At 46.6% G+C, this 26,378-nt stretch overlaps 1 protein-coding gene across 7 annotated transcripts in view; it reads right to left on the bottom strand.

Moving 5' to 3' along the window:
• adgrb3 (adhesion G protein-coupled receptor B3) overlaps nt 1–26,378 on the bottom strand; it is a 202,591-nt gene that overhangs the window by 92,218 nt on the left and 83,995 nt on the right. For 3 of the 7 annotated variants that reach the window (XM_064316727.1, XM_064316723.1, XM_064316721.1), the window contains exons 3-11: nt 24,291–24,401; nt 20,264–20,425; nt 15,522–15,686; nt 13,922–14,086; nt 10,085–10,249; nt 8,845–8,946; nt 6,420–6,526; nt 4,113–4,316; nt 945–1,013 (exon numbers count right to left, since the gene is read on the bottom strand). In XM_064316727.1, coding sequence (XP_064172797.1) covers nt 945–1,013; nt 4,113–4,316; nt 6,420–6,526; nt 8,845–8,946; nt 10,085–10,249; nt 13,922–14,086; nt 15,522–15,686; nt 20,264–20,425; nt 24,291–24,401 — 1,250 coding nt within the window. Of the gene's footprint in view, nt 1–944; nt 1,014–4,112; nt 4,317–6,419; nt 6,527–8,844; nt 8,947–9,771; nt 9,902–10,084; nt 10,250–13,921; nt 14,087–15,521; nt 15,687–20,263; nt 20,426–24,290; nt 24,402–26,378 lie in introns of those variants that run through there. The other 4 variants (XM_064316722.1, XM_064316725.1, XM_064316726.1 and 1 more) reach the window with 4 other exon arrangements.

Below are 26,378 nucleotides of genomic sequence, written 5' to 3'. Positions count from 1 at the left end.
AGGCAGTAGAAATAAATCTTTAGGCCATTAGACGACTGCCTGCAAATACTAACGATAAAATGACTCTTCACGTGAATATATAGGTAAAGTATGCTGTGTATAATAGCATGTGTGTGGATGTCTAGAGACAGAGAGAGAAAGATAAATATAAGAAAAATGCAGCTACATAAATATAAAACGCATGGTAAATATTCACAATTATATGTGATGCAATGCATGTATATACTGTACACTGGATAGGCAGCTAAATGTAAAAAAACATATTTTCTGCAATGGTGCAAATTAGCATAAACAGAAATAAATTCATTGTTTATTTTAAATGCATTGTGTTGGGAGTACAGAGCCAGGTTTTTTGTGATTTCTGAGCTCGCCAGTGCTCTCTTTCTTCTTAAAGATGTTCCAAACAGTTGATTTGGGTAAGCCTAAGGTTTGGCCTATGTCTCTGGCTTCCTTGACTGTCATTGGCAAAACTGTGGTCCTCATGTTTGCAAATGCCAATAACACTCCAAAGGCAACCAAAAGGCTAGAATCAACACTAGCTAGTGAAAGCTTTCTTGTACTTGTACTAAAGAGGCACTTGAACACATCTGACTAATCAGAAACACCTGTGATGCCATTTGTCCCAAACATTATGATGCCCTGAAATGGGGAGACTAGTAATAAAAAAGTGCAGTAACTTCTACATGGTGAAACGAAAAAGAATAAAAATACACTTTAAATGCATTTTAACCACATGTGAGTAGTTTGATAACAAATCCAAAATTGCGGAGTGCAGAGCCAAATTCATAACAAAATCAAATGGTACTTTTTTGCATTACTGTGTTTTATACAGGCATATAGGCATTTCTTAATATTTATTTCCCTCTCTCAAGCTCTACGCACACATTAGTACATGAATGTGTGTGTGTATGTGTGTGTGTGTCTGACATTTTTCTTTATTTTACCTTCTGTGCATCCTCCCACTTCTCTCTGTTCTCCTCTTCCAACAGGTTACTGATGGTCTGGAAAAAGTTCTGCAGGAAAAAACGAAACAAAAAAAAAAAAAAAAAGTTAAACACGTAAAAGCTATTGGGCGGATTTGGCAGTGACTCAGCGATTGGGTGAAAGACGTCAGCGACCGCGCACGGTGCACTAAGCCTCGCTCTCACCTGAAGAGTCACCACACAAACGGGGCCTAATGCAGACATAATGGACTGTCCTGAAGGCAAGGACTCATGGGAATTTTCAATCAAACCGTCTGCCTCTGGGGCCTATAAAAAGGACTGAGACCCGTGATCCATTAACGATTACCCAGCCATCTGAAGTGATTATCAATGCATTTGGTGGCAAAAAAGTAAAATACACTTTTAAATGCATTTGTAACTGCATTTTGCAGTTTGTAAACAACAATGTGGGATGACACCACAGCCCAAACTCATAACACAGTAGTCAAAACATGGACTTTGCCAGTCTCTGTGTGTTAACCAGGCACTTGACTATAGTGCATTTTTAAACTATACCATCCTCTTAACTGCAAGCATCAGCTCTACCATCGCCCTAAAGGTTGCATTACACTCATGTGAGCCTTGTGGCTGCATTCTAATTCACTCTTTGTAAAGGCTGCTTAACACCAGTGCAGCTCTTTGTAAAGGCTGCATTAACACCAGTGCAGCTCTTTGTAAAGGCTGCATTAACACCAGTGCAGCTCTTTGTAAAGGCTGCATTAACACCAGTGCAGCTCTCTGTAAAGGCTGCATAACACCAGTGCAGCTCTTGTAAAGGCTGCATTAACACCAGTGAGCTCTTGTAAAGGCTGCATTAACACCAGTGCAGCTCTTTGTAAAGGCTCTTAACACCAGTGCAGCTCTTGTAAAGGCTGCATTAACACCAGTGCAGCTCTTGTAAAGGCTGCTTAACACCAGTGCAGCTCTTTGTAAAGGCTGCATTAACCCAGTGCAGCTCTTTGTAAAGGCTGCATTAACACCAGTGCAGCTCTTTGTAAAGGCTGCTTAACACCAGTGCAGCTCTTTGTAAAGGCTGCATAACACCAGTGCAGCTCTTTGTAAAGGCTGCATTAACACCAGTGCAGCTCTTTGTAAAGGCTGCATTAACACCAGTGCAGCTCTTGTAAAGGCTGCATTAACACCAGTGCAGCTCTTTGTAAAGGCTGCATTAACACCAGTGCAGCTCTCTGTAAAGGCTGCATTAACACCAGTGCAGCTCTTTGTAAAGGCTGCATTGAACACCAGTGCAGCTCTTTGTAAAGGCTGCATTAACACCAGTGCAGCTCTTTGTAAAGGCTGCATTAACACCAGTGCAGCTCTTTGTAAAGGCTGCATTAACACCAGTGCAGCTCTTTGTAAAGGCTGCATTAACACCAGTGCAGCTCTTTGTAAAGGCTGCATTAACACCAGTGCAGCTCTTTGTAAAGGCTGCATTAACACCAGTGCATGTCTTTGTAAAGGCTGCATTAACACCGGTGCAGCTCTTGTAAAGGCTGCATTAACACCAGTGCAGCTCTTTGTAAAGGCTGCATTAACACCAGTGCAGCTCTTTGTAAAGGCTGCATTAACACCAGTGCAGCTCTTTGTAAAGGCTGCATTAACACCAGTGCAGCTCTTTGTAAAGGCTGCATTAACACCAGTGCAGCTTTTGTAAAGGCTGCATTAACACCAGTGCAGCTCTTGTAAAGGCTGCATTAACACCAGTGCAGCTCTTTGTAAAGGCTGCATTAACACCAGTGCAGCTCTTTGTAAAGGCTGCATTAACACCAGTGCAGCTCTCTGTAAAGGCTGCATTAACACCAGTGCAGCTCTTGTAAAGGCTGCATAACACCAGTGCAGCTCTTGTAAAGGCTGCATTAACACCAGTGCAGTCTTTGTAAAGGCTGCATTAACACCAGTGCAGCTCTCTGTAAAGGCTGCATTAACACCAGTGCAGCTCTTTGTAAAGGCTGCATTAACACCAGTGCAGCTCTTTGTAAAGGCTGCATTAACACCAGTGCAGCTCTTTGTAGGCTGCATTAACACCAGTGCAGCTCTTTGTAAAGGCTGCATTAACACCAGTGCAGCCTCTGTAAAGGCTGCATTAACACCACTGCAGTCTTTGTAAAGGCTGCATTAACACCAGTGCAGCTCTTGTAAAGGCTGCATTAACACCAGTGCAGCTCTTTGTAAAGGCTGCATTAACACCAGTGCAGCTCTTGTAAAGGCTGCATTACCAGTGCAGCTCTTTGTAAAGGCTGCATTAACACCAGTGCAGCTCTTTGTAAAGGCTGCATTAACACCAGTGCAGCTCTTTGTAAAGGCTGCATTAACACCAGTGCAGCTCTTTGTAAAGGCTACATTAACACCAGTGCAGCTCTTTGTAAAGGCTGCATTAACACCAGTGCAGCTCTTTGTAAAGGCTGCATTAACACCAGTGCAGCTCTTTGTAAAGGCTGCATTAACACCAGTGCAGCTCTCTGTAAAGGCTGCATTAACACCAGTGCAGCTCTTTGTAAAGGCTGCATTAACACCAGTGCAGCTCTTTGTAAAGGCTGCATTAACACCAGTGCAGCTCTTTGTAAAGGCTGCATTAACACCAGTGCAGCTCTTTGTAAAGGCTGCATCAACACCAGTGCAGCTCTTTGTAAAGGCTGCATCAACACCAGTGCAGCTCTTTGTAAAGGCTGCATCAACACCAGTGCAGCTCTTGGTTAAGGCTGCATCAACACCAGTGTAGCCTTCAGTATAAATTCTGCATTAACTCCAGTGCAACACCGTTCAAAAGTTGAATTAACATCCCTGCAAGTCTGTCTAAATGGTGCATTTTCACCAGCACAGTCTTCAGTTTTAGGAGTGCATTAACACTAGTGCAACTCCGATTAAAAGCTGCATTAACACTAGTGCAGTCTTCAGTATGAGTGCTGAATTGGTACCAGTGCAGACTTCATTTCAATTCCTGATTCGCTTTACTAAACACGCCACTGCACATAGGTTTGAACATAGAAGGTGAACAAATGAGGTCATAAATCCCCTCCCCTAAAATACCAGATCAATGCCAGTGACTCCTCCCACCTCATACAAACTCTGTACGTATTTTTCCGAGCGTTCTGAACCCCCCACCCCACCCTCGCCCCACGCAACGCCCACCTGCACGTCGTCCGACGACGGCACGTAGCTGGCCCTGCGGAAGGTGTCCGTCACGTTGCGCAGGATCTCCACGGAGGTCAGCAGGTCGCCGGCGTAGAAGCTGCGCCGCTGCGTGAGGTCCAGGAGCGTCTTGGTCACCTGGGACATCCCATCTCCCGCCGTGGCCCTCTGCCCTTTGGCCAAATTCTCTTTCACCTGCCACATCGGGAGGGACAGAGAGGGGGAGACACTGTCACAGTCAGCCCTGCGATGGACCTACGGGCTGTCTTTCATAGAGCCCCCATAACACTCATTTGCCATATATGTGTCATACAGCAACACTCATATATTCTCCATATACGTGTCATACAGCAACACCTACACAGTCTCTATATATCTCATTTAGCAACACCCATACATTCTCCATATATCTGTCATTCACAACACCCATACATTCTCCATACAATACATCTGTCATACAGCAACACCCATACATTCTCCATATATCTGTCATTCACAACACCCATACATTCTCCATACAATACATCTGTCATACAGCAACACCCATACATTCTCCATATATCTGTCATTCACAACACCCATACATTCTCCATATAACTGTCATTGAGCAACACCCATACATTCTCCATATAACTGTCATTTAGCAACACCCATACATTCTCCATACAGTACATCTGTCTTACAGCAACACCCATACATTCTCTATATATCTGTCCTATAGCAACACCCATACATTCTCCATATATCTGTCATACAACAACACTCATCCATTCTCCATACAGACGGGTGACCAATTAAAGGAAATACCAACATAAAGTGTCTTAGTAAGGGGTGGGGCCACCACAAGCTGCTAGAACAGCTTCAACCACCTTGGCATAGTTTCTATAAGTCTCTAGAACTTTACTGCAGGGATGAAACATCATAACTTTCAAAAGATATTCCCTCATTGGGTGTTTTGATGATGGTGGTGGAGAGCACTGTCTGACACGTTCAAAAAATCTCCCATATGTGTTCAATTGGGTTAAGATCTGGTGACTGCAAAGGCCATGGCATATGATTCACATTCTTTTCATACTTATCAAACCATTCTGTGACTTTTTGTGCCCTGTGCATGGGGGCATTGCCATTGTGGAAGAAACCACTCCCATCAGGATAAAAATATTTCATTATAGGATAAAGGTGATCACTCAGAATAACTTGGTATTGCTTTTCAGTGACCCTTCCTTCTAAACGGACCGAAAACATGCCAGGAAAATTCCCTCCACAGCATAACACAGTCACCAGACCCCCTCACTGTAGGGGTCAAGCATTCAGGCCTGTACTGTTCTCTTGGTGTACACCACACACACACTCATCGACTTTTTGAGAAGATGGTGACAGATGACTCATCTGACCATATCACTTTTTTCACCATATCTGTAGACCAGTACCTATGGTTTTTGCACCACTGAACTCTAGACCCCAATGACTCTAACTACACCCAGTCACCAACCAACCCTAACTACACCCTGTCAACCAATGACCCCAACTACACCCTGTCACCCAACAACCATAACTACACCCTGTCAACCAATGACCCTAACTACAACCTGTCACCCAACAACCATAACTACACCCTGTCAACCAATGACCATAACTACACCCTGTCACCCAACAACCATAACTACACCCTGTCACCCAACAACCATAACTACACCCTGTCAACCAATGACCCTAACTACACCCTGTCACCCAACAACCATAACTACACCTGTCAACCAAGACCATAACTACACTGCTACCCAACAACAATAACTACACCCTGTCACCCCAATGACCCTAACTACACCCTGTCAACCAATGACCCTAACTACACCCTGTCACCCAACAACCACAACTACATCCTGTCACCAAATGACCATAACTACACTGTTACCCAACAACAATAACTACACCCTGTCAACCAATGACCCTAACTACACCCTGTCAACCCAAACAACCCTAACTATACCCGGTCACCGCAATGACCCTAACGTCACCCTAGCTCAGCAGAAGTGCCTCGCTCTGACCACGGTCTGCCCGTGTATTGAAACTGCTCCTGGAAAACCTAAAGTTTAGAGAAGGAGAAGATGATAACCGGGAAAAGAGAGCACTCAGAGTGATTTCCCCACATTAAGGGCCCTGGCTCCTTCTGAGGGAGGTCAGCTCCTGTTCAATAACAGATGGAAAACGGGCGTGGCCGGGAGCGGTTAATCTCCGGCGCGGCGCGGGGGGAGAGCCGCGCGGGGGGTAATTTATGGTGTGCGGCGAACGCGAGCGGAAACCTACTGATTGCTGCAAGTATCTGAAGTCGTTTGTTATGCATCGGGCGTAGCTGGGCTGCTCCCACACGGCCACGCCCCGGTAATCCAGCGAGCAGCGTCGACTAGTGGTGCCTGCGGGGAGAGAGAGAGAGGGAGAGAGAGAGAGAGGGAGAGAAGGAGGGAGGGAGGAGAGGAGAGGAGGGAGGGAGAAGAAGAGGGAGAGGGAGGGAGGGAGGAAGGGGTGAGGGAGAAAGAAGAAGGGAGGAGAGGAGAGAGGGAGGGATAGAAGGAGGGAGGGAGAAAGAAGAAGGGAGGGAGAGAGAGGGAAGGAGAGAGAAGAGAGAGAGAGAGGAAGAGGAGGAGAGAGAGAGGGAGGGAGAGAAAGAGAGGAGGAGGAGGAGGAGGGAGGGAGGGAGAGAGATAATTAATTTCAGGTTGTTTCAGGATTATACCTATATGTACAAACACACACACACATACACACCACACACACACACACACACACACACACACACGCACACACACGCACACACACACACACACACACACAGAGTCACTCCACTGATATCACACATTCACCCAACAGTGACATCCTCACCACACACATTATGACTATAATACTACAATAACCATATAGAGGTACTGAACAAGGATCTGAAGCCGTCGAATAGGCTGGTCTGTGGTAGCTTGCCTTATTTGCCTTGCCCACTGAATGAATGCAGAGACACAGCAGACCTCGGGCAGGTGCCACTGCCCTTCCCTAATGATGTCATTTCCTGTGAGCTCCATGTCGACGACATCTTTGACACTGCTGCCCATGAAGCATTAGCAAGTTCAGCGTTCTTGGTCTCTGACCTCCCACTGAATGTACCCTGCAATCACCCCTTTTACAAAGTCACCTACGCCACCTCTTAAATCCGTGCTAGCCATAACCACAGGCCTGTCATGCATTTTATTCTTAACCGTATTAATTTGGGTTGGGAAGATATTCAAATTAATGGATGACCCACACTTACGTGCTAGCTCCTGATTTGGAAATACTTGTTACTTATCTCCTGAAAAGTCGGTTTCCATTTTTGTTATATAATTTAAATATTCTGCATATTGTAGTCATGCAGTCTGACGACAGTATTTTGTAGTCAAAATAGTATTAGTATATTCTGTGAGACATTTTTGTGAGGAGAATGTAGCCTACTAACAATTTTTTTTGCCTATTTTGCATTTGTATTTCATAGTCTCCATACAGCGAATCTTCATAGATCACATGGAGCACGATGAAAAGGTCATCGGCGCAGAAGGAGGTTCCCACGTCATCAGACCCGCGGGCTGACCAATTAGAGGGGACCCGGTGGAATGGCGGCAAGTCTCTAACCGGGGGGCGGAGCCAGCTGCAGCCCGGGCGGAGTGCCGTCACGGAAACGCCGCTCTCTATCCCAGAAACACTCGCCGCCCCCGCCCCCCCCCGCCCCCTGCTCACAATGAGTGACGGACGGAGGCATGGCCCTCCTTAACTCCGATCATCAGAGGGGGTGTCGGAAGGCAAACGGACCGGAAAGAGGTGCCAGAGGTGTTTTTCGGAGATACGGTCCCGCGGGTCGGGGGGGCGGGGGTTAAAACTCGCCGGAGTGTGGTGCTAGGCTGCTGAAAGCCGAGCGAGGGAACAATGATTCCCTTCTTCCCCCTCCTCAGCACTCCTCCAAAAGCGCTCTGAAAGGGGCCGGGGCTGGGGAGGGGGCCGGGGGGGGGGGGCGGGGGGGGGATCCGAGCGGGTCAATGTTATGCAAATAGAGAATTCGGTTGATGCGCGGGGCATAAACCACTTAGAATCAGGCACAGCGTGAATGCGGATTTTAGTCAGATATGACAGGTACATATTCATCATTGTTACCGCAGACAAACATGAATAATTTCACCGGCGAAGGGCTGAGAACGCACCACAGAGAGAGAGAGAGAGAGAGAGAGAGAGAGAGAGAGAGAGAGAGAGAGAGAGTGGAGAGAGAGAGAGAGCATGAGCAGGAGTGAGAGCGAGAGAGAGAGAGAGAGAAAGAGAGCGAGAGTGAGGGAGAGAGAGAGAGCGAGAGTGAGGGAGAGGGAGAGAGAGAGAGAAAGAGAGAGAGAGTGAGCGAGAGAGAGAGAGAGTGAGAGAGAGAGAGAGAGCGAGAGTGAGGGAGAGAGAGAGAAAGAGAGAGAGAGCAAGAGTGAGGGAGAGAGAGAGAAAGAGAGAGAGAGTGAGCGAGAGAGAGAGAGCGCAACAGATAGGGAGACCCAAAGTGGAAGACGCTTCGTTTTCATTAGCGGTTGAGAGTTTTTGTTTTGTGTGCGTTTGGCGTGGCGAGGGAGTGGCCACGCCCGTCCGTTAGCGTGTGGCTGATACTGGGGCGTAAACGGCGCCCGTGTGACGCCCCGGCGCTGAGCGCGGCGTTCAGGGCGGGGGGCTCGGCGAGGCTCACCTGTCGCGTTGGGGGGACACCTGTTGAAGGCCAGGTCGCCGGAAGGAGTCCTCCTCCACACCATGGACACGGCGTAGTCCTCCGGGCAGATCTCGTACGGGGCTGCAGGCAGGGAGGACGGGGTCACCTTACCCAGAATTCAAATGGGCCGGGCGTAGCTGTGAGGTGCCGTGACGGCAGCTAACTGAAGGCAGACATGGCTCTCTCTCTCTCTGTCTGTCACTCACTGGCTCTCTCTCTCTCTCTCTCATCCCTCTCTCACTCGCTCTTGCTCTCTCACTCAAATTTGAATTCAAAATGCTTTCTCGCTCTCTCTCTCTCTCCCCCCCCTCTCTCTCCGTCGCTCTAACAGAACGCTCTCTCTCTCCCTCTCTCTCTCTCTCTCTCTCTCCGTCGCTCTAACAGAACGCTCTCTCTCTCCCCGCACGGCTTGTCTGTGCGCTGGCTGTAAGGCTTAAATCTCCCCGTGTCACACTGTTGGAGACTGCAGTCCAAATGTGTCTGAGGCAGATTTATTAGACTATCTGCTGCAGTAGATGGTACTTTTACAAACAGATTTATGAGTGAAGCCAGAATTTTGCCTGTGTGTGTGTGTGTGTGTGTGTGTCTATATTTATGCATGTGTATGAGTGTATTTGTATTGCATATGCATATGTGTAAGAGTACATGTGTAAATATTATTCGGTTGAGGGCGTGTGTGCTGTATATATACAGTATGTGTGTGTGCAAATGCCCAAGCGGCATCTGATCATTTGCCTGTGACATATCCTTCCCTCAGACACCCTCTCCGCAGACAGACGAATCCAGCAATCAGACCCAGTGCAGTACTGCGGCAACACCCTCTGACTGAAATTCACCACGGTAACAGCGATCATCTCCATGGAGACAATAACAAAGTACAGGTAATCAATGCCATCGCTTACTTACGGAAATTAATCATCCCTCAGAGCCGAGAGAGAACTTCACTGACAGCCAGCCAGCACTCTAATAAGTGAGCCCGCCCCGCCACTGACTGCCCTCCACAGATCCACTGCCATTTTAAAACAACCCTCCCTGCGCTACAAATGCACCTGAGTTAAGAGAAAGGGGGGGAGGCGGGGGTGGGCGGTGGGTAATTATTAGCAGAACCTGTTTTGTTCTGCTTTTCTTAGCCAGTTCTGAGTTAACGGACTCTGTTGCTCGGTTACCGGGGCTGGGGGGGGGTGGGGGGGGGCTTGGGGGGGCTTGGGGGGGGGGTTACCTGGGCAACGCTGGTCGCTGCACCTGCGGACCTCCTCGCCCGTGCCCTCGCACTGTTGCCCGGTGACGGCCGCGCCCTGGCAGACCCGCGATCTCTTCTGCCAGCCTCCGTCGCAGGACTTGGAGCAGCCGCTCCAGGGCCCCCAGGGGTTCCACTGTCCGTTGGCTGCGGGAGAATCGGGGAGAACAGGGGAGAATCGGGGAAAAATCGTTTTTTCTTTCCAGGTTTCCGTTTGTCGTAACAGGAAAAAAAAAAAAAAAAACAAGGGCCCGAAATCACGCTATAATGAATTCGGAGGACTCGGGGAAAGAGGCTGAATCGCGCGTGGGAAACGCAGTCAGACGTGGAACCTTCCTGTCTGGAGGAGGAAACGGGAGTTACGCAAGACTTCTTTTTTTCGGACCCATTTGGAACTCGATACACAGCGGGGTCCATTTTGTCTGTTTGAGCCTTCAGACCTGTAATTTCGATAATGCGGTCTGACCTCGGCGAGACCGCGTAACCTTGAGCGTTATTTGTGTCACCCTCAATAGATTGCGATTCGCAATTATGTAAAGTGCATCCAGCGACTGTGAATTAAGCTCATTTGCAACGGAAGGGGCTCATTATTAATTCCTACAAAGAGTTGGCAAAGAATTTGTGGTTGGGCGTATTTCACCCAGAGCCGTGGTAAAAACAAGTTTTTTCTCTTTTTTTTTTTTAGAAGAGCATTTTTTTTTTTTCACCCGACGCAATTAATACAATCAGGATCATAATCCTCGCCATAATCGGAAAAGTGTCACATTTTTATCGCCCGAGGGGCCTCTCTCGCCGACCGTAGCAGTAACTCGCCTCGCTTTGCCAATATTAAAAGGCGTTTTACGAGAAAGCTCCGAAAAAAGAGGCGGCGTGTTTTACGGCTTTTTAATGAACGCCGTAAAAAATTCCGCATCAGAAAAAAAAGCAGCTGCTCCCCTTCTGCCGGGCGGTAAATCGCACGCCCTTGCCGGAGACGCGCGGGCGGGACAGCGAGAGGGAGTCTGCCACCCGAAAACACGCCGACAAGGGCGCACCTTCACCCCGCTAACTTTGTGAGGGCGCCCCCAAAACAAAGCGCTTGTTTTGGGAGTCTGACAAATTTGCTCGCGCTCAGAAATAACTCCACCGACCTCTACTCCACACAGTGAAATGTCTAGGTGTTGTTTCAACTCAAACAGTGTTAATTCAACGATATTTGGTCCCACTCTATTATCTGTTGAATTATGAGTTGAGTTAACGCGGGGCATTTTACTGTGTATCTAGCGCCAAAGCAAAGAGAGCATGGTGGATATTCGAGACAGAGCGCTCGTGCCAGGTGTGACGATGGCAAATTGTGTCCTGATCAAATTATCAAATGTCAGTCACCAGTGTGACAATCCACATGGGACTGGAACTTTGGTTCGGGCCATGTTCCATTGGCCATGTTCTCTTTGATATTATGCAATAAGGGACAATGGCAAAAAAAAAATCCACATATAGACCAACGCTGGGGTGGCTACAGTGCTCTCTGGCTTTCCATTACACCTTGAAGTCAGTGGCCAACAAGAAACCAGGGGAGCTGAATTAAATGGCTGTCAAAATCTATAAATTAAGAGCTGACTAGCAACAAAAACCCTTAAACTCTCCAGGAGTAGGGCTGGCCACCCATAGGCTGACAGCAAATAATGGAGGCTAACAATGTGAGCTGTAATAACTTGAGTAGAGGAAGGAGGCCCTCACCTCTGCCCCTCCCCATTTCCACACAGCGCTCGCCCGTAACAGAACCTATGACCTCACGCGTAGCAGTACCCAAATCCCGCCTACTTCCTGTCTCCTCCTCTGGTGTGTACTCAAGTTCAGCTACCGCTGTGGAGCATCAGCCCGAGGCTCGTCTTCAGATCTCCGACACTCATTCAGCTCTTCGGTGTCACGCTAAATGTTGCTAACAGGCTCTGGCTCATCGCAGTCATGTAGAAAATGGCCGCTTAGAAACGGGCGCGGTTTCGCGGGGCGAGACCTGGAACACGGGACCGGGCCCCTCTGGCGCTCTTTCAGGAGCGGGGCCTCGAACGCCCTCCCAGTCCGATTCGGTTCTGCGGGGGGAGAGCGAGGGGAGAAGTCAGGACGCCGTCCGAACCGCCGCCGCCGCCGTTCGTCTCCCTCAGCTCCGCGCCCAGCAACGGCCGTCGCCGCGCGTCTGTCTTCTTCGACTCGACGCCGCGGGAATAACAAAGCGCGCCTCGCCCGCGCAAAGCTCCCGCAAGAGGACACACCGAAAAGCAAGGCCGCCGTTTTTGTAGAAGGAGGGAAACCGTGCAGCACCTTTGTTAATTCAACACCCAGTTTCATGCGAAAAGAAACAATCACATCTCAGTTCTTTTTTCTCTTTTTTTTCTCTCGTGCTTTTGAGGCGACGGTACTGGGAGAGATTTATCTGAAGCCAGCCATAGCAACAGGACGCAGAATTAGGCTATTTTGACAGAACAGCGAACGGACGGCTGTGAGGTTATACAGCTAAGCTGACATTTAAGGCCGGGTAATGTGACACCGACAGACGTGTCGGGACTGAAAAAGCCTTTTCGGGACAAATAGCATTACAATACGGAGAAATCCTGTTAGCCCAAATCCCGAAAACGGTTTTCATTCAAAGTGGCCTTGAGCGGCTAGCGGTGCTTTCTGTTTCCTCCAGCATGCAGGTGAGCAGGTGAACGTCCTTTGCGTTTATTTATTTTTTTAAGTAAATGCATTCGATGGCAGAAAGCCCAACTAATTATGTTTTTCTTTTCTCCTCCAGCCATATGCTTGCAAGCACAAGATGAAACCAAAGCAGAAATGAATGACCGGATAAAGCACCTGATGCTTATATTAGCTCCCACAAGCAATTCTCACTTCAAATTCTTACCAAGGCAACCTAACTCTAAAAAAAACCTACTACTCAACATGCTACTGAACAGAGTAGGGTTGATGCCCCTCCCCCAGTCCACCTCAGAGGAAATGATGGGGCTCTGCTTGGCCTGACTCCCAGTGAGTGTCGGCAGATGAACTAATAATAAAAAGACTGATAAAAACTGAATTGCTAACCAGCTATATTTAAACAGATGTCTGTGTTTGTGTGTGTGCGTTTGTAAGTGAGTGTGTGTGTGTGCTGAGTGTGTGTGTGGGTTTGCGTGTGTGTGTGTGTGTTTGTGTGTGCGCGCATGTGTGTAGTCTAGTGTACGTGTGTGTTTGTGTGCTGAGTGTGTGTTCGTGTTTGTGTTATTGTGTGTGATAATGTGCACACTGTATGTCTTCTCAAACTGTGTGTATATCTTTGTGTATGGCCAACAACCAGGAGCATTGCACTGCTCCAGTAAATTTTAGCTTATAATTCAACACTGAGATATTGAGAGAACTTTCATTCAATGAGTCAGCGAACCCACTCAGAAAACCTAATTTCACCAGAATGTATAATAGGTTCTCCACTAACTCAGTAGCAAGGACTCACTACACTCTATTTATAGTCAACTCTCACAGACTGTGCCAGAAAATCCCAGCAATTGTCCTTAGCGTCAGTTTGTAGCATCCAAAATATGTATATTTTTTCCCGATTTGAAATGCTGTTTACTGATGAGTTGCCTGTGACATATCTTGACTTTGATCCTTTGTAAAAAAGAGAATTCTGATTTTGGGTATTGACTATTTGACGTGCAGCCAGGAGAGAGAACAAACAGATGGCTGTGCAACACATTCCGGATACCGCCGCCCATGACAATATTTCTCAGGACCTTTCGATGCCAAAAAGCTGGCTGATCCCATGACCCCCGTGACCCCGTGACCCCGTGACCCCGTGACCCCCGCTACCTGTGCAGTCGGGGTTGTAGCACTCCCGGCTCTCGGCCCAGTGGCCCCGGCACTCCGAGCCGCCGTGCGCCGCCGCGGAGCAGTGCCTGGTCCGCTGCTGGGTGCCGTTGGCGCAGGTCACCGAGCAGTCGCTCCACGGGCTCCACTCCTGCCACTGCCCATCCACTGCGGGGCCCGCCCCAAACAGGCACCGCGCACAGGAACCGGCCACAGGAACCGGCCACAGGAACCGGCCACAGGAACAAGAACCAGCCACAGGAACCGGCCACAGGAACAGGAACCAGCCACAGGAACCGGCCACAAGAACCGGCCACAGGAACCGGCCACAGGAACCGGCCACAGGAACAGGAACCAGCCACAGGAACAGGAACCAGCCACAGGAACCGGCCACAGGAACAGGAACCAGCCACAGGAACCGGCCACAGGAACAGGAACCAGCCACAGGAACCGGCCACAGGAACAGGAAGCGGCCACAGGAACCGGAGGCAAGGGGGGTCAGACGGGGACAGGTTTGGAGAAAGGGAGAGAGAAAGAACGCATTTAGATCCTTCACTGAACGCCCCCCCCCGCTCCCCACACTATGCCGGATTCTTTTTTCTTTTTTTTGCTGCAGTACCTCTGCCTAAAATAGCACAGACCGATCAGCCTGTTGGAACGTCTCAATATTTCAGTGTGCGCTCGAGCTCATCTGAGGGGAGGAGGAAAGAGGCTCAAAATGGCTGACAACGAGAAAGATGTAGGAGAAAGCCGAGATCGTTCGCATTTTTGCAGGCAGTAAACAGCCATTCGCCCCACCCAGACAGCCCTACAACGCAATTCAGCATCATCACAATCATCGCAGAGCACAAACATTTTTCTGCGCTTATTTCTCAGGACATGAGAGAGAAGGAGACCGGCTATGCAAACCACACGAGAAACGCAATAGGCTGGAGCGAACTCTAACTTGGGGACACACTGTTAGGAGAGATGAGATTCGGCAAATCCTCGCCAAACTCTCAGCAGATGGCCCGGTGAGTAATGTGTGTCCTCCGAGGCTGATTATTAAACCCGATCAGGAAGCGCACTTCGTCTCCATTGTCAGCGCGAGCCGTAAATACATCTTCCGACCGGTCCAAACACCTACGTCTCGCAGGAAGTCTGACAAACGCCCTCGCTGTTTTTGGACGCGACGGAATCTGTCTGTTTCCGTGACGGACCGAAACGGCACGGCTAATTCCGTTAACGATTTCCGAACGAGAGGGAGAGTTCGCGCGCAGAAGCGGACTCGGTGCTGCGGTTTAATCGACGCGAGGCGCCATTCGGACCCAGAATGCATCGCTTCGACCCGACTCAGACTCCTCGCCCGTCTGTTACAGAAATGCATTTGCCGACTCACCTTAGGAGGGAGAACATTACGCGGCTGTCAGTTCCCGCAAGGTTCTTTTTTTCCTAATGGAGGAAAAATCCACAGCCCTTTCCGAACTGACACAATTACACCCCTCCCCCCCCCATCTGGATGCCAGAGGGGAGCTGTGGCTCCCTGTGGGCGAGAATCACCCTGGAGACCAGGAGGGGGGGGGGAGGAGGGGAGGAGGAGGAAGGGGCGAGAACAGGCACCCACCTGGGCAGACGGCGATGTTGCAGAGCTTGGTCTGGGTCTCGGGCCCGTCGCAGGCCCTCCCGCCGTGCTGGGGCGGGTAGCAGGTGCGGGTTCGGGTGCGCTGGCCTCGGCCGCAGGTGAAGGAGCACAGGCTCCAGGGGGACCACTCGTCCCAGACGCCGTGCACTGCGGACGACAAGAGAGCCGCCGTCAGCGCCCACCCGTTGCCCGGGGCGACCTCCACCTCGCGAATTCGCCCGCCGCCCGCCCGAGACGCCGGAGGACCCCGGACTCGGGACGGGCCCGGGGGGGGGGGATCGGTGAGGGTTGTGCGGGGGGGAGAGAGGAGCAAACGGCGCTTCTGATTGGACCGCTTTCTTGCTGGGGAGGGGGCGGGGCACTGGGTGGGTGGTGTGGGAGGAGGGGGAGGAGGGGTGGAAGACAGCCAGACAGCCATGTCCTCAGGAATGAGCTCATTGGCTGTAGCAGATCCTGTGGGAGACCCTGTCCTTCATGTAATGGGGTGCACATCACAAAGCACCGCATCTAGCCCAAAGGCGTCAACGCAAGACTGCTGGACAGTGTGTGTGTGTGTGTGTGTGTGTGCGTGTGTGTGTGCGTGCATGCGTGTGTGTGGGGTGTATGCGTGTGCTGTGTGTGTATGTGTGTGCATGTGTGTGTGTACGTTAGTGTGTGGTGCACATGCGTGTCCGTGCATGTGTGTGTGTAAGTGTGTGTGCATTTGTGTGAGTGTGTGCGTGTGTGTGTTTGTGTGTGTGAGCATTTGTGTGTGTGTGTGTGTTTAAGTGTGTGTTTGTGTGTGTGTGTGTGTGTGTGTGAGAGTGCGTGAATGCGCGTGTGTGTTTGTGCGTGTGAGCATTTGTGTGTGTGTGTGTGTGGGTTTGAGTGTGTGTGTGTGTGTGTGTGTGTTTGCGTGTGTGTTAGGGAAGCAGGCAGTATAGAATTCTCTGGAAGCAGCTGTGTGGGGAGAGGGGTCTGCCAGGGGTCCGGTGAGGAAATCCTCATTTCTGGGCTCTGATGGCAGAGAGGAAAAGACAGACAGTTCTGCTCAAACAACATTAATCAAACACGTCTGCTATTCACATACCGTGAACAGAGAGGGACATCCCAAAGTCTCACAGAATACCATACTTATTGCTGGGGTGCTAGTCATCGACATTGATTAATAAATAGTGCTATATACACTGGTTTAATGCATGTGGATGGTTATGTACCAACGTTATCTTATTGACACTATACACTACACGGCCAAAAGTATGTGGACACCAGAGATCCAACATCTCATCCAAAATTATGGGCATTAATACGGAGTTGGTCCACCCTTGGCTGCTATAGCAACCTGCGCTCTTCTGGGAAGGCTTTGTACTAGATGTTGGAGCTTAGCAGCAGGGATTTGCTTCCATTCAGCCAGAAGGGCATTAGTGATTGGGCGATTAGGCCTGGCTCGTAGTTGTTTTTTTTCAATTGATCCCAAAGGTGTTGAATGGGTTTGAGGTCAGGGCTCTGTGCAGCCCAGTAAAGTTCTTCCACACCGTTCCTGAAAAAAATTTCTATATGGACCACGCTGTGTGCCTGGGGGCACTGTCATGCTTAAACAGGAAAGGGCCTTCTCAAGACCGTTGGGGAAGCACAGAATCATCTAGAATGTGATGGTTTGCTGTAGCATTAAGATTCGCATTCACTGGAATTAAGGAGCTTAGCCCAAACCATGAAAAGCAGCACCAGGCTAAGTGGAGTCCAGATACTTTTGGTCACATAGTGTATTACCTGTTACAGAAATTACAGACCCACAGCGTCTCACTCAGTGGGCTGAGGTTTGTTCAACAAGGCGAGTGTAAGTTGGCCAGAAAAAAAAATAAGATAAAATAAATAAATAAAAACGTTGAAATAGTTTCATTGCATTATCAATGACAGTTCTGTACGGCCCAGATTCAATCTAACCGCAGTGACCTTTGTAGTGCAAAGAGCTTTTATTTGTGATTGGTTTTGTATTGTGTTATTTTTCCACACACAATGTACAGCAATTTCAATCATGACACGAACCCTTTCAAAATAAAATTTTTGTCATCAGCCTCTCCAAAACTAAAATTGCCACTTAAGGATGAAGTGTTCTGCTCCCAGCTTATTATGAGAAATAAATTAATCAACAAATTAATTAATTAATGGTGTTTCCTTAATGTGTCATTGATGCTAACGAGTTTTGACAGTTTTCACCATGTAGCTTGGAACTGCCTATGGGGTATAATTATCCGCAAGGAATGTTAGCCATTAAGTTTAATGAAATTAAAAATAACATTTAAAAATATGTCACCAATTAAGCTGTGGACAAGAATCATTTGACTTGAGTTTCTGTCAAACAAAAATGTCCATTCAGGGCCAGTCGTTCCCTTAATAGCAAAATAGAAGCCTGCCACACAGACGCCTGGAGGACGCAGTGCAAAGATTCAGCGACAGGGAGATTCTATGTGGCTCCGCCCCTACCCTCTGTGGCCCCGCCCCTTCCTCGAGTGTCCTGAGGCTCCGCTCTGCCCTGAGTGCTCTGAGGCTCTTCCCTTACCCTGTGCGGCTCTTCCCTCTGTGGCTCCTCCCCTTCTCTCTGCCGCTCCGCCCCTACCCTCTGCCGCTCCGCCCCTACCCTCTGCCGCTCCGCCCCTAACCTCTGCAGCTCCGCCCCTACCCTCTGCAGCTCCGCCCCTACCCTCTGCCGCTCCGCCCCTGCCCTGAGTGCTCACCTTCCTGCCTTCCGTTCCAGCACAGCAGTCACAGACTTTCTTCCTGTCGTCTCCTATGAGGACCAATCCATCAGCAACAGACAGGTGACACTGCTAGCCCACGGCCTGCTACCAAAACTACATTCATTAGAATACCTGTTAAGCCCCACGGAATGCTCTGATTCTCAAAAGAAGAATGTCTGGCTAGTGGGGTAAGGAGGTCAGGCCTAAAGACACAACTGTCAAGCTCTGTTCACGTTTCTCAGACCCTTGTGTCTAGAGATGTTTAGTTCCACCGTACAAGTTTGCAAAGCTACAAACAATTGCATTTATTGTATTGCCCTGGGAGGAGGACTAGCGGGCATGTCCTTTGAAATGCGGCCAGCCAACTGCATTTTCCGTTCACGCTGCGCTGCATGAGGTTGGGAAAGGGAGCTTGCAATTTCCTGGTCTACCACAGAAGGCGCTATCGCACAATGAAAAGCAAGTGGGACAAACTCGAAGTGGACTGTAGTCCACTCCATTGTATGGAACTAGATCATTGTGTTTTAGACCTTAAGACATGATGACATCCACCTGGTCCTTGGTAATCCATCTCATCCTAATGTGTGAAAAAACACACAGACCAGCTGAGGAATTCATCCTCCGGACCATAGCACAATTTCACTGATGGCTAATTACGTAGATATAGTATGTGTATATAATACATTTAACATCAATAAATAAACAAAGAATTCACCTGATATAGTTCAGTCAATAAATCAATCAATAAAGTCAATAATAAAAATCTAATCATTCAATGAAAGCATAGCGTTACATTCAGAGATTATAGTTCAACAGGGTTTGTTTTGTTCGTTTTGTTTGTGGTCTGTCCCAGTTCCGGCATTGGCACTGGTGGATTTTGCAGGCTGTGAGCATGAGCTCTTGCACTGCTATTGAGAAAATATGACGCAGGACACGGAGAGGGGGTATCTTTCAATTTTAGGATTTTTGTAATAAAAGAGAGTGCCCTCCACAGCGAAGCAAAGCGGACCTTACTGCACAGCAAGCGGGGGGAATATAAACGGAAATACAGTCATGAGCCCTCTGGGGCAGTACGGGGCTGTGTGGGGGTTCGTGGGGGCAGGAGAGCACACTATGGGGCAGAACGGTGCAGTACATGGGGTCGATTTTGGTAGCCTGGGGCAGTAGAAGGGTAGTATGGAGCAGTGTGGGGCACTATTGGGCAGTTATGGGCATTAAAAGTGTTCCCAGACCGGTATTTTTATCTTTCAGCAGACAACTTCAGAAAAACTAGTTTTATTTTTCATTTTTCTTTCATACTTACACTTCACCATAAGGCCACACAGTATTCTTTTGAAAATATTACAAAAAAATAGTAATAACTTGGCCTGGAGCAATAGTTAAATGTGAATGCTGCACTTCAATTTTAGCATTCAAATATTTTCATTTTTTATTAAAGGCCTTTTGTCCTTTTTTGTTGGCTTACTGCAAGCACACAAGGCCAAGGCATGCGCGCAGAGAGACAGGGTCGATGCCTACGGCCCAAGGTAAGCCGCCATCTCTCGTGAGACCCGCACAACGCTACACCTCATAAGTGACGGTAATGGCTCTTATAAACATGAAGATGTGTGGCTGTTTGCTGGGAAATAAAAAAATCTGATGGGAAAAGACAGACACAATATAATAAAGACCAAGAATGAGAGGCAAACACACAAAGAAAACAAAAAACGAAACATTTTTCACTGACAATAATAATAATAATAATAATAATAATAATAATAATAATAATAATAAAGGAGAAGAGGAACAAGAAGCCATATAACATAAGACAATTAAGAAGGTCATAAGATAATAAGAATTCATATTATTATAACTATAATAATCATACTAACATACATCAGGCATTAATGGAAAGTTGACAGGGAAAGTTGAATGGAAGGTATATATGAAGACATTTTCCTGGTGGTGAGAGGTGAAGAGAGAGAGAGAGAGGGAGGTAGCGCTGGAGATCCTCCTCGCTAACACTACCTGGGCAGGGAGCAGTGTTATTGCAAACCCTCGATTCTCTTAAGGGGCCGCTGCAGTGTGTTCCGTACGGCGAGACACACGTTCTCGTTCGCACCTGCGACCCTTGACCGCACGAAACTGAGCATGAGCTCCAGTGGGACCACTCCTCAGCACCAGAGTCACCTGTATGGGAGAAGGGTGACACCAGTTAAACGCAGCGCTGCGGTCACATGACAGCACAGGGGGAGGGGCTACTCATGGGGAAAGGCGTGGCTAACTGAACCGGGAAGGGGCATAGCCAATGGGGAGTTGGGGCAGGTGGTGCACATCAGGAGCTATTTTAAGGGCAGCATTCACTTTCTTAAAGGGGTGGAGACAGGGGAGTGTCCATTTTCTACTTTAGCTAAATCAATTTGCCGCCTTAAATTGTGATCTTTGAATATGGCATGCCTTATTGCCTTCATCATGCCCATTTATGGCTGATGCATGATGTATGCTCATGTGAAATTCAATTGTAGATTAAAAAAAAACAAAAAAAAAAAAACACAGAAAAACTGATACTCCTGTTTGACGTAGTTGTGGATTGCCAAATGACACTTTGTTAGCACATCCCCAACTGTTAACTCTGTTATAAAAAATACCTTCAATAAAATATGTATTTATTTAAGCATGCTGGCCTCTGTATGTTTGCATGTGTGCGTAGGTGTGACTCTGTGGAATTCTTCCTAGACTACAGTAACTGCAGGGCCTGGCATTTGGCTCTGGAATATCTCTTCTCTCACAAGATAGTCTTCTCTGGCCCTCAACGAGATCAAAACTTCTCATGACACTTTCAAGGTGGCCCTTCCTCTGAAGACCACATTTTATCAACAGCTTTGTGAGAGATGTTTTACTGATATTTGTCCCCTGAGACCTACTCTATCTTATGATACTGTATTTCAGAAGAAAAAGAAAAAAATCAATCAACCTATCACAGGCATGATTCAAAGATCACAATAAAGGCTCAAGATTGGGATCACAGAGTGACCTTTACGTGTTAGGACATTTACTAGTAATTATTATTATTATTATTATTGTTTTCTTTTTTTTTTAATTAACTGAGACACACTGCGTTCAAATGATCTGCTTTAAATTAATTTCAGTCTCTCTAAATTATTCATGCAACCCATTTAACAAAAGGCACAGAAACAAAATACAAAATAAAGAATAAAAATGCACACCAACACATACACAACAGAACGTAACAGAATATGTGTGTTACATGCAAAATGATGTCTAATAACTAGGATAAATGAGATATCCTAAGTTAGTTTATGGAGAAGTCTAGAATATGATCCAACATTGTATTGTACCAGAGGCTCGTTTTAGACCGCAGGTCCAACGTATATGTGAGGTCAATTTATTTTCCTCCCAAGCAGAGATATCAGGAAAATACATAAATAAACCCCTCCATTGTATTCAGCAGAACAAAGCAATTTGAATAGAATTTGCATTTCATAAATTTGAAAGAAAAGAGAAAAGACATGGTTTCGTACAACTATTTTTTGTTTGTTTGTTTGTTTGTTTGTTTTACCGTTGACACAACCTTCCCAACTATAGGGGTGCGAGCATTCCAGTATACGGCCTGCTCTGGTGTGTGAGCGGAGTGTGAAGCTCTCGCTATGTGTTCCTGTAGAGCTCATCGGCAGAACCACAGATGCTAGCACTTCTGCTGTAGCCTCAGTAAGATATTCAACAGATACCAGCTACGGCTGGCCACTGCTGTGCCCGTACAGATGCGTCACGGCAGACAAAACGAGGCCAGTCAGAAGGTTAAGCGTGGTGCTCTTCCAGGGATGCTGGCTGGACATTATGCACATTATGGGTGTTTTTCTTTGTATATTTATTTATTCATTAATGGCTATTTTTAGTTCTGCCAATGGACTCATTTTTGCTCATATATGTATGTATGTATGTGTGTGTGTGTATATATATATATATATATATATATATATATATATATATATATCATCCAAACACATCTTGAAAACCCTGTAAAAGTTTGACTACATTTGGTTTTGAGTCACCGCATATATACATATGTATGCATCAGTGAATTATACTTTGTAATTCCCAATATAGCAGTATGCACATAGCCTTGTCTGCAGCAAGCCCACTAAATCAATCAATGAGTGTGGAATTTGAAATCATCCCCTTATCGAATGTGTCATGCTGTGGCAATATTCGCCGGCGAGGAGAAATCGATCTTAGTACGCATGATTCCAAATTGGAGAGGATTTCGAGTCCAGCCGCGGTTCAAGCTAACGGGACTGCGGTTTTGGTACGTCTTTAAAAGTTCCATGCAGTTCTCACATTTAAGCAATTGGCCAATTTCGGAACAAAACGTTAACACCAGTGAATGCCAGGGAAAGCAAACTGAACGTTTTGTATAAGCCATCCTGTGGCAGAGTTGTTCTTTTTTTTTTTTGAGAATAAAATCCAAACAATCAATATGCAACTTTCAAATATAAGGAGGAAGCCTAAAAGACTATCAAACCATTTCAAAAGACATATGATATGCTGAATATAGGAGAGGAAATTAGTTCTAGCCATTAATATCCCAAATGTGTTGCTAAAACCCAAACATGTGTGGTCACCCCAACAATGCGAACAACAGAAAAGAAAAATGTATTATTTTTTGTGGTGATTACATATTTGGTAATTTCAAAATCGAATCCTAAGGCCCAATCGCCTCACAGTGAATTTACATTGTCCATAATGAAAATTCCATTAAATATGCATTTTCTGTTGTGTGTGAATATGAGCGTCGGATATGACAACACTGTTTTTTTTTCTCTCCTCCTTGGAACAGTGTAACAGTCGATTTTATGGTTTTCTGTGCATTTGTGAAATGACCACTATGCTTAGAGCAGCAATTATACACGTCACTTTCTTTGTGAGTTCAGCTCTGAATACATTCCCATTTAATTGAAATCTTATGAAGCGTTTAGAGTGCATTAGGTCGCTAAAGCTGCTTCTGAAATAAAAACGGTGTGGGTGAAGTCGATATAAAAAAAATATATTAATTTTGACTGATCATAAATTAGACTTACATCAAACTGAAAGGTGGATCAATTTGTCACACGAAGCAGCAGAGTGAGGGTGAATTAGACGATTTAATAATGAAAAAATAAATAATGAATAAACGCACATTAATAAATGACTTGTACCACGTAAATTAAAAAAAGCTCAACTCAAATGTCAAAGCTTCACTACATGAAATACAGAGAATGGGATTCAGGTTAAATGGACACACATTTGTAGCTTTTCCTCTCTCGAAGCAACTTAAAACCATGGAGAATAAAAACAGCTGTTACCGAAGCTGTTATCTGAATCCAGGTAAAATAATAAAATATATCATCCCCATAGATCTCCCCAAATGAAATTACGACAATCCCACAATAATAGATAAATAAATATGTATACAAGAAAGATAAACTGAAGGAAACTTACAATAAAATAAAACAAGTTTTCTTTTAATATTAATTTTTAAATAAATCTTAATAATATTCGACATATCTATTTTTTTTTTCCAAAAGCAGTTTATTTGGCAGTTAAGCCCGTTTTCACTGTTCTAGCACTGACTCAATACCTACCACTCAGACATTTTAGCTCTGAGTACAACTGCTCTTTCAGCAAGTTTAATTATAGGGGGAGGGGGATTTTTTTACTCCCCAGTATTGAGGGGGGGAAAATACTTCTACTACTGGCCAGCTTATTATTTACGCATTAAAATAAAAAGCAGAGAAACCCAATTACACTCCTTATCTGATTGAAATCATCTGCGGGGAGGCAGAAAGTGCGTGTTCTCAGTTTGTGGGCGACACGTTTTATGGTGGCGACAATAGATAGCGGGAAGAAGAGGTAACAAAAATAAAAATAAAAATGACGAAAAACATTGTTACTAAAAAAAAATGTGCATTACAAAGAAAAGAGCATGCAAGTGACTTGGATGAAATTAAGTTTAGTTAACAAAAAAAGGAAAGAAACAATATAACTATTATATTACCAGTTTGTGCCATAAATTTAGCAGATTCAGCTTGCTCCTGCTGGCCCTTTGTTTCATGAACAGACCTCGGCCGCTGTGTTTTAACTGTATGTTCTCCCATCATTCCAAATTCTAGGGACAGAATAGAGGTTTATGAAAACTATACTTAGGCAGGAATGTCAAAAAAAAGAGACTTTAAACAACTCTCGTCCTCGGCAAGGCGGGCGCAGAAAACGACAAAGCAAGGCTAAAAAAGCAGGTATCACACAGGTAACGTTTACTTGTCATTTACTTTATAAGAAAAAAAAGCAAAAAACAACTGTTTGTCAGGTGAGTTGGAGTAGTAATTGCGTTTTAAAGCACAGCTGAGACACACAGCAAAACATGCAAATTAACTCACATTGGTTTAAACAAGACGTTAATTCCACTCCACATCCCCCTCCCCCACAAAAACAAAAAAAGGAGAAATAAACGAAAGAAATAAATAAATGTATAAGCCATCTCGAATCGTTACAGAGGAAGGGGTGTATGAGCATAGCATGCTATTGATCCACAATTTCCATAACAAATCCGGGCTTTTGAACAATTAGTTAGTCAAGGCGATAGAAAATAGTTGGGAGAAACGCTAATATCCACACTTAGTATAGCTATCATAACTACGTGATCATAAGATTGATTATTTGACAAATGTATTCTGAGCTGTGCATGTTAAATTTGAATTTATGTCATTACCTTCAAAGCAGCAAAAAATAAAAATAAAAAACAAAAAAAAAAAATTTCTCATTAATTTTCAATAATATTTTTCCTCTTTGGATACCCTTTGGAACATCAATATGTCTAATGCATGGATGCCCAAAAGAGATATTTTTGGACCATATTCCCATAGCAGGCAACATGGGACAAAAGGAGGAACATTGCAGAAGGTTGTTAGTGCAGTAAGACCAGGCAGCGCAGCGTGGAGCGAGTGTGAGGGTGTGGAATCGGGAAGTTGCGACGCACGCCACCGCTTCCACTTCCTCCCCGGAGGTCAGGGGTCGCGCGGCCGGCCGGCCCGCTTAAAGGGGAAGCGGACAGAACACGGCCATGTCTGCATCACTAATTGGGAATTACAGAACGCAGCGGTGGCAAACACGGACCCGGTACCCCCCCCCACCCCGGATGGCGTTTCCCTTTTAACGCGGATGAGAGGCTGTCGGCGATTGGCCGAGCGCTTCCGACGCCGCGATTGGCTCGGTTTCCCCCGTCGTCAAGAAGGAGCACCGTTCCAGACGAAAGCGTGCAAGGATTTATAAGCCGGAACTCTAGAATGAATCGCACGGTGGGTTCTGTCCACTGGCAAGGAAGGGAGATGAAAGAGGTTTTAATTCGTGGAAGGTCGTCACGTGACCTCTGAGTCTCACTGCATGCTAGGGTTTGTCTCTCTCTCTCTCTCTCTCTCTATCGAGCTTGGCGTTCGACGCGCAACGAGCGAGCGGCTGGCTGCGTTCCGGGCTCTTCCGCAGCTTTCGCTGAACGCGGTGCTCCTTCCCGCGCGCAAAAAAAAAAAAACCTCGCAAGAGAGGAGTGGGCGTATCCTTCACAGCTCCTAACAACACCCTGCCGAAATGTTTGCCTTCAAACAGTTTCATCAGACTTCAGGACGGGTCGGCGAAGCTCATTAGAATGCGCAAGGCTTAGATCAGAGAGAAAAAACAGCCCTGTTTCTTTATTTATTAATTTTTTTTTAAGAAACCAATACGCCGGTAAAATGCAGATCGTGCAATTTGTTCTGATGTGCTCTTAGCCGTTTCTCTTTTCTCTTCCACTTGATTAAAGATATGTTGCTTTATTCCACCACAGGCACACACACACACACACACACACACACACACAAACACCCACCAGCAATATAAAGTTTTACAAAATAGAGAGTAAATGAAGGGGTATGGATCAAAGTTGTTCCAGGCTGGATAAGGTAAAACAGGACAGGACGTGATGTAATTTCCTCTCTGGATTCAGCTGGGCTGGGTTTAGCTGGGCTGGGCTTAGCTGGGCTTAGCTGGGATAGTCTTTTGTTGCATCAGGCACTTCTCATGTATGCATCAGAAGACGATCATGGAACACTGATGA

Source organism: Anguilla rostrata, chromosome 18 (genome assembly GCF_018555375.3).
Source record: "Anguilla rostrata isolate EN2019 chromosome 18, ASM1855537v3, whole genome shotgun sequence".
Lineage (NCBI taxonomy): Eukaryota > Metazoa > Chordata > Actinopteri > Anguilliformes > Anguillidae > Anguilla > Anguilla rostrata.
Note: the sequence above shows the minus strand (reverse complement) of the source record. Positions and strands in the feature narration are given on the sequence as shown.